The sequence below is a fragment of the Solanum lycopersicum genome, chromosome 1, assembly GCF_036512215.1.
Source record: "Solanum lycopersicum chromosome 1, SLM_r2.1".
NCBI lineage: Eukaryota > Viridiplantae > Streptophyta > Magnoliopsida > Solanales > Solanaceae > Solanum > Solanum lycopersicum.
This window is the reverse complement of record NC_090800.1, coordinates 81,028,986-81,043,715: the sequence shown is the minus strand read 5'-3', so window position 1 is coordinate 81,043,715 and position 14,730 is coordinate 81,028,986. Positions and strand designations below refer to the sequence as shown.

At 31.4% G+C, this 14,730-nt stretch overlaps 2 protein-coding genes across 2 annotated transcripts; both read left to right on the top strand.

Moving 5' to 3' along the window:
• Window positions 1-1,927: 1,927 nt before the first annotated feature.
• LOC101259369 (short-chain dehydrogenase reductase 3b) lies at window positions 1,928-3,129 on the top strand. The gene is made up of 2 exons (XM_004229789.4): window positions 1,928-2,080; window positions 2,194-3,129. The coding sequence occupies exons 1-2, from the start codon at window positions 2,064-2,066 to the stop codon at window positions 2,957-2,959; spliced, it is 783 nt and encodes a 260-aa protein (XP_004229837.1). The 5' UTR covers window positions 1,928-2,063; the 3' UTR covers window positions 2,960-3,129.
• A 6,239-nt stretch (window positions 3,130-9,368) lies between these two features.
• Window positions 9,369-14,451, top strand: LOC101259078 (COP9 signalosome complex subunit 1). The gene is made up of 6 exons (XM_004229787.5): window positions 9,369-9,946; window positions 11,848-12,168; window positions 12,686-12,802; window positions 12,903-12,988; window positions 13,563-13,797; window positions 13,902-14,451. Exons 1-6 carry the CDS (start codon window positions 9,560-9,562, stop codon window positions 14,076-14,078), a joined length of 1,323 nt encoding a protein of 440 aa, XP_004229835.1. The 5' UTR covers window positions 9,369-9,559; the 3' UTR covers window positions 14,079-14,451.
• Window positions 14,452-14,730: the final 279 nt, after the last annotated feature.

Sequence of the window (14,730 nt, the reverse complement as noted above, 5' to 3'; positions counted from 1 at the left end):
TAACAATAGATTCATAAAATACCATTAGACAAGATCGTGTAAATGAATTGTGATTGAAGAAAACAGTAACTCCTAACAAGTGCGTATTTTATGCCTTTTTAAGTATTGAGGGTCTCAGATTTGCCTAACAATTATTAGTGGATTGCCGCTTCTTCCCAATATTCTTTGCGTAGCTCAAGGTGCAGTCAACTCAAGGAAAACCTTACCCACAAAAGAAGAGGCATTTAATTTATATATTTGACCCATATATATTAAATTAAGAAAAATTCTTTTGATCAGAAAATTTTTGTCATAATTTTGCTAAAGTGGTAAAAAAAATTATTTACACTATAAATTAGTTTTTTTTAGAATATTTTTATCATTTTTACTTAAAATTAAATATATCTTTGGAGAAAGTCATTTTTGGATCTCTATATTCTTCTATCATATTTCCAACATATTAATTATAATTAATTGCATCAATTATTGAAAATTCCGCAGTACTATGGAATCCCTATGTACTACAAACTCTATCAAAGAGCACACTGATCATTAGGTAGATTGAATGACCCATATTATTTTAAATTTAGTATGATAGTGCTTTAAATATACTATAAAGAAATTAAAATAAAGAAAACAAATGTGATATTATTCTCAAAAAAATTGTAGTACAAAGTTAAATATTATATTTTTTTTTTGTATTCGATTTTAGAATTGGATGATTTGTATATACTAGAAATAAGTAAATGTTATTTTGCAAGTTCAAAATTAGAAAATTATTGATAAAATGTATCCAAATATATCTTGTAAAATTACAATTTGTATAATTTAATTTTATATATAATGGAAAAGAAAGGAGAAAGGATGACAAAAAATGAAGAAAAAGGAACAAAGAAAGAAAGAATTAGGAAGAAGGTGAAGTTAGATTGTAATGGGTCTCACATTATAAAATTCATGAAATAATTTCTTCACACAATTAATATTAATTTTAATGTCTCACATTATAAAATTCATGAAATAATTTTCTTCACACAATTAATATTAATTTTAATTTAAACATAAAATTGTTATCCACACGTATTTCTAGAAGTCTAGGAAATAGTAGTAATAAAAACTTGATTTACTTTGAAAGAGAAGAAGGTTAAATTAAACTTTTCTCAATTCTGACCAAATTCTGGTCATTTAGCGTTTCCCATTAAATTATACCAGTTGCTTGACATTCTTTCCGCTCCATTAAAAATTATCGTGCTTATTAAAAATAAATGGTCCATAATATTTATTTAGAAATTGAATTGTTCTAATTCATACTCCTTTCATTTCCTGTTAATTGAATTTTTGAGATGTTTCACAATTATTAAGAAAAATAAATTAAGACATAAATTGAATACAATTTTTTATTTATATCATGATTAACTATTGTTATATTTTATTGAAGTTATGATCACATTGTAAATTCAAATGAAGGATAAAATTAAATAAATATTTTGAAAACAATCTTAAAAATTAAATAATTAAGTTAATTTGAAAAAAAACGAATTATATGGAATGAAGAGAGTATTACTTGTCTTTTTATTCTCTTTAGGGAAAAAAATTCTTTCCTAATTTAGCAAGCTAATTATCATATTTTGCCTATTATATCTTTGATATAGTAGTTAATTAATCTTAAAAATATATTCATTATTTATTATAAAGTTGATTTAAGAAAACATTAAATAACGATAGAAGAGTAAAGTTACATCATTTCTTAATATAAGTACAAAGTAAAGAGATTGACATAACTTGATAAAGTAATAGATTAAAATATATTTTAATATATTAAATATATATTCTTAATTTAACTTATTTTCTTGAATTGCTTCACGTCAAATTAAGACAAAGAAATTTAAATAGAAAGTAATTAATTTATAATATTCACCTTAATAGTGCTTAATATGTTGATGACAAAAAAAGTAAACATAGACCAGACGAAGTTGTATTATATATTTGTAGATCCAAGAGCGAAAAAATGTCAGAAGAGAGAAGGAGGTTCTAAAAACAATATCTAAGTTATCCGGCGCTGCAGCAAGAAAATTGCTGATTTTCCAATGGCAAATAAGCTCAGGTAATCAATTTCGTTTACATTTGATCTCACTATCCGCGAATAAAAAATAAATGAGATTTTTAAATTTTTTCGTCACGATATATGTTTGTGCCTTTTTTTTTTTGTGGCATCAGGTTAGAGGGTAAAGTAGCTGTAATAACAGGTGGTGCTAGTGGCATTGGTGAAGCAGCAGCCAGATTGTTCGTTGAACATGGGGCCCGCGTCGTTATTGCGGACATTCAGGATGAACTTGCTCTCCAAGTCGCGTCCTCTATCGGATCAGACAACGTCTGTTACCAACGCTGTGATGTAAGCGATGAGAAACAAGTAAATGAAACTGTCGCATTTGCTGTTGAAAAATACGGTACACTCGATATAATGTTCAGTAATGCCGGCATACTCAACCCATTCGAGAGCATACTCGAAATGGATATGACGGTGTTTGACAGGACGATTGCTGTTAACGCGCGGGGAGCCGCGTTAGCCGTGAAGCACGCGGCTAGAGTGATGGTAGCTAATAAGATCCGCGGCTCCATAATATGTACAGCTAGCGTGGAGTCAATTCTAGCTGGTGCAGCTCCGTTAGCGTACATCGCATCGAAGCACGCCGTCCTCGGCGTAGTGAAAGCTGCGGCGCGTGAGCTGGGGCAACATGGAATACGAGTGAATTGTGTATCGCCTTTCGGCATAGCGACGCCGATGGTGTGCAAATCGTTTGGCGCTGATGCGGCGGCTATTGAAGCTAAAATATGTGGAAATGCAAACTTGAAAGGTGTTTCTTTAACCACAATGCATATAGCAGAAGCTGCACTTTTCCTGGCGTCAGATGAATCGGCTTACATTAGTGCTCAAAATTTAGCTGTTGATGGTGGACTTAGTTCTATGATGAAGTTAATGTAAACTAAATCTGGACAGTACACTGTATTTTTGTTTCAATAAATGCTAACAGCATGTTTATGGCCGGTTAATTTAGATATAGTAACATTTATGTAATAATTGATTATAGTGCGATTCTATGTCACCTTATTATTAAATGGGAATATTTTTGTATAATTTAAAAATGTTTTAAATTCCTTTTTTCATAAATAGGATAATCCTTTTTTAAATGCGAAATATAATCAAAGCATTATAATATTTTAACTGAATACTATTTAAGTCATGGTATATTTCTGTAAGAGTCCCTTCTTATATATCTATATAATTTAGATATAGTAACATTTATGTAATAATTGATTATAGTGCGATTCTATGTCACCTTATTATCAAATGGGAATATTTTTGTACAATATCTCATAATTTAAAAATATTTTAAACTCCTTTTTCCATAAATAGAATAATCCTTTTTTAAATGCAGAATATAATCGAAACATTATATAGTATTTTAACTAAATACTATTTAAGTCTTGGTATATTTCTGTAAGAGTCCCTTCTTATATATCTATATAATTTTGGTATACTTCAAAAGCTCATCTTTCTCAAAATAATTTACATTTATGGTAGTAAGATAAATTTTTCTAAACTCTTTTATCAATTTATTAGTACTTACTATTAAAGGTAGATTTATTTGTAAATTGAGAGGAAGGTGGAAATGTGAACACATTGTTAAAATGGGTGAGGAATGACCAGATGTATAATAAACATTACTTGGGTAGTTTATAATAAAGAGGAACAGAAACCGTTTTGCATAATTAATTAACTATACTTGGGTTATATTGTGTTTAATAGACTCAATAAACATTTTGTTTAACTTTTCATCTAAGAAATACTTCTATCGACTTCATCTAAAAGTCTTTTGAACTGAAATATGCAGCCAAAATGGGATCAAAACTTAATTCGTTCAATACTTTTTCAAAATAGCTCAATTATCATTTGACTTTTCCATTGCAAGTGAAGTAAATTAAATTTGGCTTACTTGTTCGTCTTCTTTGAAAAAGTAATTTATACTTTATTGTATTAACAATGTGTGTGTGTGTGTATATATATATATATATATATATGTATATATATATACACACATCTCTGATATATAGTTATATAATATACATCATTTATACACCGGTATACACTATTAAATTATCTTATAAAATATGCACTTATTATATAAAAACATAAAAATAATTACGTATACATATGCCCATTTTTTTGAAAATATTTTTGTTGCTGGTACATTTATCGCAAATTTTGGCCCAGTTTTATATAACTTATCCATATTTGATTCAAAAAAATTCAAGCCTTTTAAGCCCCAACTGCTTCAGGCCTAACTCTTTTGTTGAGCCCAAAATGCTTTCTCCTTCTTGGCTGAGTTTTGATCCTTCTCATATTACTTATATGTCATATGCATCCTTTTTTGTTTTCTTGTTCTAAAGATATGAATGAAAATAGAAAATAGAAAAGATATTGTAATAATTAGCTAAAATATAGTAATGAATTAATGAAAGTAAGAAAGAGTGTTTGATCTGTATAATATTAGCTAGGATAGGCTGGCTCTAAAAATCATGTCGTAAATAGAATTCAAAATTAGTTAGGATAGGCCCACTGTCATGCCCCGTCCCACCCCATTGCCATCCCTAAGCATACGATACGATAGAATTCAAATTTTATGTTAGGTTAAATATGCAAGAGACTTTCAGAAAGTAGACTAATTAAATTCAACTCATACCTAAACATAATAGTCATACTGATTTCAATAAATTGTTTTAGTTAAATGTATTTGTGTACAATCAATTTATCGTTCCAATATGTGCAGAATTAAACTAGAACCAAGAGGGGCGTTGTTTTAAGTGAAACTTATATATGTTACTCAAACTTTCTAAAAATATTGATGTGCTTACATTATTATCCGTGATAATATTGAGCTAACATAAGCTATGCTTTAGAAACTTGTGAAGATGAGGCATATCTTGCGGAATTAAACTAGAAGCAAGGAGAATGCTTTTCGGAGTGAAACTTATGTTTCTCACATTCTTTAAAAATATTGATATACCTGTATTATATCCTCCGAATAAATTTTATTTTTGGTATAGGATAAATAAATAAGTACCTATTTGTGATAGTGTACACATAGTAGTTATTAATAATATTTTTGGTAATGTTTGAATAATAATATAAAGTTAATTTCAAGACTGATGAAGAAGAGACATTGAGCAAGAGTTGAAAATACACTCAAAAGGCAACTTTTTTCACATAACCCAACGTGTCCTTCTTCAAATCATCATACTTGATGAAGAACACTCTCGCAGGTCTCTCAATACTTGCTTACCAATATCGAGATTTCCCTTGGCAAAACCACTTAAATGCTTGATCGAATGGTACCTCAAGATTTTTAGCTTCGATCTTATGTATGAAATGCCACCAAGAAACGAAAGTATCTTTTGGTTCTCTATATGATGTTGCGATTATTATGTCACATAGATTTGGGTAAAATAGTGTAAGGAAGATGTGTGGATAATAATGACAACTCCGTGTCTAGAATTTTATTAGGATTGGGGAGAAAATCATATCCCAAGAAGGGTATGCATTCATGGGATCCCTTATTGAGTAAAGGGCTATTTGTAAAATCGTCATGTCTGGTGATAATGGAAAAAGTTTAGGCTTTAAGCCAAGTAGTACCTATTTTTGGAGCACTACAGATGAAAATATCCAAAAGCCTCGTGGCCCAAAAAAATTGATGGGCTAAGGCAGATTGGTCCTTCATTTTGGAAGGGCCGGAAAATGCTCAATCCAATACAGAGGGATGCGGGCTAATCTTTTTTTCCTTTTTAACTTAAAATTCTATAATATCAAGTAAATTAGAAGATTTTCAAATCAAATATGGCAAACAATGATGTTGTATCAATAACACTAGCAAAAATCTATTGTGATTAACATGTACATAGGATATTAGATATGCGAGATACATGTATATGGTGGTGTGATGCATCCCAAATACGTGAGCAAGATAAGATTGTGACGAGTGATATGCGAGGGAGGTGAGGGCGCGGCCCGGATACATCTATTTATCCTAGATACATGTGAATCTACTTGGATAGAAAGTATCTAGAACAAATTACACCTAATTTTGAGTCCATTTATCTCGAGATACATGTCTCTGGACGCACAAAAATCTAGTAAGATTCGTAATATCACAACATAGAGTGCATCTAAGTAATTAGCTATGAGATTTCTATAATTTACTCTTAAATAAATGATTTTGGCTCATGAACCGACCCCAACTCTGCCCCGATCAAACTTTAAGGGTCAAGGATTTACAAACCCTAGCTTTTTAAATGGACTTGAAATTTTTTATCCTAGCTCTATCTCAATAATGGGTTGAATTAGACAACTTCGTGAGTTTAGTCCATTTTGATATCTCTACTTACAATTATCCCATAATGCCGCTGTAAATTATTATAATATAATTTCTATTCTAATTTTTATGATGATACAAACTAAATATAAATTGAGTTGACATAGAATGTCCGAGTTTAATTTGGACTTAAATAGGTGAAAAATTAAGTCGAGTTATATGATTCATCTAATTTGATTCGTTTAATCTCAATAATTTTAGAGGAATTTTCACACATAGTCCCTAAAAAATAGCTTAATAACACTCGATAATTATAGTTTGCTAATTACAATTCATAAACAAATATTATAAAGAGAAAAGTGGCGAGTGAGATCGGGAGAGGAAAGAGAAAAGCGAGCAAGAAAGGCCAAAGTGTAGAAAGAGGCGAATTGTATATTTATATATGTCAAAATTATTGTATATGTGAAACTGGTATATGTATGAATTTGTATATTTGGCGAGCAAGATTAGGAGAGAGAAGAGACGCGAGAGAGAGGGTTTGTATGATTCGCGGGTATTTTTGTATAATTCGTGTGCATTTGTACAATTGAGTAACACAAAGTCTGAAATTATACAAATATGATAAAACTTTAGATAACGAAGTGATATATACAAACATAAATATATGAACTTTATATAGTTATATAAATTACATTATGTAAATTATATTACACAAAATTTGAAAATTATATATTTATACAAAGTTTAAAAAGTTATAAAAAAGATTGAATGTATATGGTGATAAATCTGAAAAATCAAAGAAAACCATCGTATACAAATACATATCAAACGAAAAATTGTTAGTTTACGAATTATACAAAATGTGGTGAATTATACAAACCCAAACTCAACCCACATAATTAGTCGTTGATGTTAGTTGAAAGTCGTAACTATAACAAACTATAGCTATGATAACTAATTAAGTAGTATAAGTTTGCTTAACCGTATAATTTTTTCATAATTATAATATGTTGTTATTTAACTTTTATAATCACAATTTGAATTTCAACTCAAGGCAAAAAGGATTACAAATAGATTGATTAATTCTAGGAGATTTAAAATAGATAGAAATTTATACATTTAGTATAGGAAAAACAATTACATCAATAATAAATAAAGAATTTATAAAACATATTGAAATTGATTATATTGCGCTCACTGAATTCCTTGAATTGATTAAGACTAGAATATGAATTGAGATTAAATTCAAATTAAATTATGTTAAGGCTAACCTATATTTGAATTCTAATCAAAATAGACAAGTCACTTATATTTGAACTAATTTTGACACCATATGCATATTAACAAGCACAAGAGAGCATTTTATTGCTACATGTTCTTTATAATTATAAATTACCTCATTAGTAATAATAAACAATTTGAATTAAACCATGTGATAGTAACTTGAGATGATAATTCATATATTTTAAACCTAAAGACATATGCAAAACCAGACATATTACTTAAAAATAGTACTACGTCCTATTGTTCCTTCTATTCCATTTTAACAGTATTTTCATTCATTTTACATTATTTAAAAATAACTAATATAAGATATAATATTTATTCAGCAGAATAAGTTTTTTGAGAATTGAGTAGTACTAAAAAAATTAATTTTTGATGTCAAGGATGTAGATGAAACTATCACCAATTTTAATCTTAAATTTCTAAAATCACATTTTTCAAGTTCATAAAACAGGAGGGAGAGAGTATTTCTCCGTCGTCCAACAATAGTTGTCTCCTATATTAAAAAAAGTTACTATTAAATTATTTGTTTAATTCACTTCTACAGATCAATGTGGTATTTTATTAGTTATGTCCTTTATTTATGCTTAATTCTTTCTTCTAATTCAACTTTAATATTTGTGTGATATAAGTTTAATTTATTTTGCAGGTTATTTGTTGATTTATTACTATTAGATTACTAGTTTAATTCATTATTGGTATACGTTTAATTCACTATGACTGATTTATTAGTGATGTTTCTTTATTAATGCTTAATTCTCTCTTCTAATTTAACTTTAATATTTGTGTAGTACACTTTTATATAAGTTTAATTCATTTTGCATGTTATTGGTTGATAAATTTCGTATCCATGTTTGATTCTATTCTAATTCAACTTCAATATGTATGTAATACATTTTTAATTCAAGTTTAATTCATTTTGTTGTTTATTATATATCTTTATTTGTTATAAAGATGAGTCATATCTTCAAATATCACTTTTCTCTTACGAATTCACCTTTAGGTTTGAGAAAGTATAGACCATAAAAATGACACTATATCTTCAAATCTCCATTTACTTAAACCTCAATATCTCCATATATACTCAATTCTTTAAATTCTCATCAAGTATGAACACAATTATTTATATAACCTTCATTATAATGGAAATTGTCGACACGCCAAAACAATCAATAAACAATTACTTGACTTCTTTTACAAACTAAGCTGATCCGATTCTTCGATTTATGAACCCCTAACTTTTTTTTTTATAAATCTTCCCTTTGATAAAAGTCTTTTTAATACTATTGAATGATCAAGGAAGAACATAGAGAGAAAAATTGAAACGAGAAAAAGAAAAATAGAAAAAACATATAGAGAGATGATGCATAGAGAAAAAAGAAAGAGAAAATGAACATAAAGAAAAAGAAGGTGGTGCACGCAAGAAAAGAAGGATCGATAGACAGAAAGAAAGGGAGAAAGAACAGAAGTTAAATCTAATAAAATAAGTACACGTAATATTGTTATAGATGATAATAATTAAAGAATATATCTAAAAATAGTAATTATTAATTAAAAAGGACTTACTCAAGTAATTAATTGTAGATAAAAGTATTCAATAGATATTAACTTTAGTTAAGATATCTAAATGAATTATGCAAATAACTTTAAGGGATTACGAATGACTTAAGTCTTTTTTTAATTTTGTTTACCTTTTTTTACGTTTGTTTATGTATGCGAACTGGGCCATAGTAGAAAAACAGTTCGAATTGTGCATGGATACGGGCTTAGAAGGCCCATTAATTGGTAATATAAAATTGGGCTCGTGAACGTCGCACACGTGCAGGATCTATTCAAGTTTTTTCTTCTCAGTGTATCGCTCCCGGAAGAAGTGGTAACAAGACAGAGCAAAAACCCTAGCTCCGATCAAACATTATACAAATTAATATCCGATGGAGCCTGACGAGGATTTAGGGCTAATAGCCGAAGAGATCTACGCCAACGGCGATGAGAACAAGCAGCGTCATCGGCCGATTATCAGCGGCGAGCAGCTCGATATTGAGGCGTACGCCGCCTTGTACAGTGGCCGGACAAAAATCATGAGGCTTCTCTTCATAGCCGATCGATGTGGCAATGCTTCAATGCAATTGGAGGCTTTGAGAATGGCCTATGATGAGATTAAGAAAGGGGAAAACACACAATTGTTCCGTGAGGTTGTGCAGAAAATCGATGGACGTTTGGGCACTAATTATGGGCCAGACCCTGCTTGGGCTGACTCTGTGGATCGCCGGGCTGATCTGAGGAAGGAGAAGCTTGAGAGCGAACTCAACGCTTATAGGGTATCTTTCTTCGAAGAAAACTTTTGTTCTGTTTAAATCTCCATTGCTTTCATTGACACCATTCACTGTCTACTTAATGTTTAGTAAATTAGCTTGTTATTCCCTTCGTCACAATTGTTTCCTGCTCTTTTCACGTATAAGAGTCAATTTGGATAACTCTGGAAGCTAAATATGATTAGATTAATTTTTATTTTTTATATCAAAATCTCAATAATCAGAAACTACATGATATAATTATAAATTAATAAGTTGAAACTACATGATATAATTATAAATTAATAAGTTGCTGTTCATATTTAAATAGTAAAAACATTCAGCTTATATTATGGATAATTAGGAAAGGGGTTGCGAGGGAACTAGTATGGTTGTGGCTAATATGTGTGTTGAATTTTTTTCTGAGTTCTTGATCAAGGTAAATTTATGGTTTTGTCTTTGTTCTTTTAGTTTTATTCTTGCTCAATTATAGTGCATACTTAGGGATGTGTATCCCGTTTGGGTTAAAGCTGAAGCAACAAACATCTTATTGATAAGATATGGAAGGGGTAAGCGTGCCGGGATAGTTTTTTCATCATGATACATTAGGCCCTCAGGATTTAGTATCTTAGTAATAGTTGATGTACTTTTGGTTTTAACTTTGTGTCAATGAAAATTTTGACTCTTAAAAAATTTAAACCATTTCCAATTCATTACCTAATAAGGAAAAAAGAAATCAGTCATGGTAATTATTAATCTGAAATTGACATAAATAGGAACTGTTTTACCCATTTGAAACATTTTCAACTCCCAGTAGATACTGGTAATGGGATATATATCTACTTAAGATGAAAATTCTGAAATGCCTAGAGTGTATGAGACATGACAAAAGATGAGGAAGAACGAGTGAAAACCAACGGAGGGTTAATCGAACATTTATCCTTGGAATAAGAATATATATATGTTCATTGTATTCTGTGGTATAGAAAATTGAGAAAAGACTTGTATTTTTAAGTTTATATACCTGTATCCTCGTTGTATTATGGCCTGCATTTTACGAGAAACTTCCTCTCTGACCAGTTCTTTTACCTGGTCGGAGAGGAAGTTTCAGATTGATTAATATGGTTAGACTTTCTCGAGTCATATGGATTCTGGTGGAATCTAAAGTTCTTTCTGAAGTACTATCTTTCTACTTTTTACCTTTTCATGGAAATACAGATTAGTCCACTCTGCTTACTCCAAATTACATTTGTTTCAGATTTATTAGATCAAACCAGTTATATTTTTTGTTTCATAAGTCCAATTTTTTTAATAATCAAACACATCGTTGGAAAAAAGGTAAAAGACATGAATGACTGGATGTGACACTTCTCGATAAATCCATCACCTTACACTAAGTTTGACCAAACATCCATACAAGATGGTATTTTCTCCTCGCCTAGATACTAGTGAAACAACAGAGATTTCTTATTACCATCTACACCTGTCTCACACTTTATGGAACAGTCTAGTGTTCCATTCATTTCTTCCTGCCATTATGTCCCTTTTAACTCATAAATGTTTCGGAAGTTGACCTGTTTCTTGAGAAAGTAAAATTACAACTTTAATTAAGGCATCAATAAGATGCTTAGTTACAGAAGGAATCAAGAAATTGATATATTATTGACTGGGCATACTATTATCATATTGACGTATTACATGTGTATGAACCTGACGGATAAGAGATCATTCTGGTTGGGCTTACACTTCATATGTTAAGCATGAATTACTACCTTTTCCTTCATCTTGGCACCATTGCACCCTTCCATTAGATTTCCTTTATAGCTATTTCATTGCCAGTATTTTATTACTTTTGTTTCTGTTTGTTTGACTTATTGTATTATTTAATTTTATTGCTCAAGTAGAACTCATTTGACCTTCCTGTGTAGACAAATCTGATCAAAGAGAGCATTAGGATGGGATACAATGATTTTGGGGATTTCTACTATGCACATGGACAGCTTGGAGAGGCATTTAAGAATTATGTTCGTACACGTGATTATTGCACGACTGCGAAACACATAATCCATATGTGTTTGAATGCGATTCTGGTCAGCATTGAGATGGGCCAGTTCACACATGTTACAAGCTACGTCAGTAAGGCGGAGCAAAGCCAAGATGCTCTAGATGCTATTACAGTTGCAAAACTTCGTTGTGCTGCTGGGTTGGCTCACTTAGAGGCAAAGAAATATAAGCTTGCTGCTCGAAAGGTTTGTTTCTCATTTCCGGCTAATGAGGCCTATTAAGTTGTGGTTCAGTCTTAATGATGTTAAGTGCTTTATGGTCCTCAATCTAGGTTCACAGAAACAAACTTTATTTAGTTTAATGATCTTAGTTTAGTGAAGGTTGAAATGATTTTGGGAACAATCTATCCAGATAACAGTTTGTCTTTGAAGACTAAAAAACACTTTACATACATAAATCACTTACAACAACAACATGCTCAGTATAGTCCACAAATGTTTTTTTTTTTTGGGGGGGGGGGTTACGCAAACCTTATCCCCACCTTTGTAGGATAGAGAGGTTGCTTGCAACAAACCCATCGGTCAAGAAGATTGTTTTTCTGAACAGGTTTGAAAGAAATGCAAGAATAAAAAGTTCTGATGAAAACATTGAAGAATACCATGCGTTTTACTATTCTTTTCCTCTTACTTGATTGAATTGCACCACGGAAGGAATTATGAATCCTTTGTTTTATTTAAGTGACATTTCACTGGGTCGTTGCAGTTCCTGGAAGTTGGTCCAGAATTAGGTAACAACTACACTGAAGTTATTGCACCCCAAGATGTTGCTACTTATGGTGGACTCTGTGCGCTTGCAAGTTTTGACCGAGCAGAACTGAAGGCAATAATACAATATTCTTGTTGCTCTTAAATGCTTTTATTGTCGCAGTTTCATAATTAATACGATGTCACTTGCTGATTCAGATGATTTTGTTTGACAGAGCAAAGTTATTGACAATATAAACTTCAGAAATTTCTTAGAGCTGGTACCCGAGATAAGGGAGCTCATTCATGATTTCTATACAAGGTAAAATTTGAAATCTGTTATGATTTTTTTAATTATATCTATTATGCAGGAAGGTCTCAGTGGTCTAAACATTGGTAGATGCTATCAATCTGATGTGTGTGTTAGAAATGCCCTTTCATGTATTATATTGACTGATGACTTTTTTTTGAGCAATTTGATGGTACTGTTTTGATCCTTGTATTAAGTCAACCCCCTGATAGATAGAGTGGTTGTCGAGAATTAGTGTACCTACTAGTTTGGGGTTGAGGCATTATAGAGTTATTGTGTAATTGAGTATGTAGCAGCTATACTTGCTGTTCCATTTATTACTCTTGGATTAGTAGAAAATGGAAGGATGGAACTTAGGAGAATAGATTATATCCAAGAAGAGACGTAGAGGACTTATCCTGCCCGTCTGTACATTGCGTGTGTCTATAATTTGACAAGTTTCTGTTTTCCTTCAAACTATTATTTCTTTAATCCCACTACAATGTTTGTATGAGTTCAAAATCGAATGAACTGTCGATGTCTGTAGTTGTCTTGGCATTGATTTTCTTACACTGCTCTTTTCTCTCGGTCTTTATCTATGATGCAGTCACTATGCTTCTTGTCTGGAGTATCTAGGGAATCTTAAAGCAAATCTGTTGCTCGACATCCATTTGCATGATCATGTCGAGACACTGTATGATCAAATCCGTAGCAAAGCTTTGATACAGTATACCCACCCATTTGTCTCGGTTGATTTGAATATGATGGCTAATGCTTTCAAGACGAGTGTTGCCGGGTTGGAAAAGGAACTTGAATCTTTGATCACTGACAACCAAATTCAGGTAAAGGACTAGTAACATGCACCTCTGTATCCATCCGCTATGGTGTATTTTTGTTTGGTCAATTTCAATGTATATAAATCATGATGATGGTTACTGTCCTGCAGGCTCGAATTGACTCACACAACAAAATTTTGTATGCACGACATGCTGATCAGAGAAATGCAACCTTCCAGAAGGTGCTGCAGACAGGCAAGGAATTCGATCGGGATGTGAGATCAATGCTTTTGAGAGCAAACCTTCTCAAGCATGACTACATTGCTAGAACGTCAAGAAAACATTGAAACGGAGGAGGATGGTAGCACACAGTTTTGTTTTCCTTGATTGCGAGGTTACGTATGCTGCATGAAGTTGACCAGACAATTGTCTACAGAAGTTGGTTGAGTCTTGGAAAGCCATGTCTTTTGGGGGCTCGAGAAATTTTCCTGGATAATAGAGGGGACTGCTGTTCATATTTATAGATTTACCAGTTGCTGGAAAAGTAAATATTTTTTGCCTGGTCCTACTTGCTGCAACCTTTCTCTGTGATGTGTCATCAACGAATGCTAATCCATTTAGTACCTTGTTTTTTTGTTCATTCAAGATGAAAGATTCCATGTAGCCTATATTGTTGATGCTTATACGTATTCATTAATGGTCATTAGTCTTTGAGTTTAATCTGTTTGTGTTAGTTGGTCTGGTTAAGTTGCTGAGTCTTGGATGGCTCCGTTTGTATTCAATAGGACCTCTGTTTTAAACTCCTACTTATCTCATTTTTGAGTGTTTTTTTTTTTAAAAAAAGAGAAATCCCGGTTGGGCTCGTCCAATAACACCAATGCGAAGGCTAAAGGATAAATAACCACCGACAGTTGTGTGCTGATTTTGTTTACTAAATGTATAAATATTTGTGGTATTTATTTATCTTCAAGATATACAAGGATCCTTTATAATGATACT

Excerpts from the sequence above, each read along its gene's own strand:
- LOC101259078 (XM_004229787.5), top strand. The coding sequence starts at position 9,560 with ATGGAGCCTGACGAGGATTTAGGGCTAATAGCCGAAGAGATCTACGCC. Across the intron at positions 9,947-11,847 it reads GCGAACTCAACGCTTATAGG|ACAAATCTGATCAAAGAGAG; the intron begins GTATCTTTCTTC and ends CTTCCTGTGTAG. Across the intron at positions 12,169-12,685 it reads ATAAGCTTGCTGCTCGAAAG|TTCCTGGAAGTTGGTCCAGA; the intron begins GTTTGTTTCTCA and ends GGGTCGTTGCAG.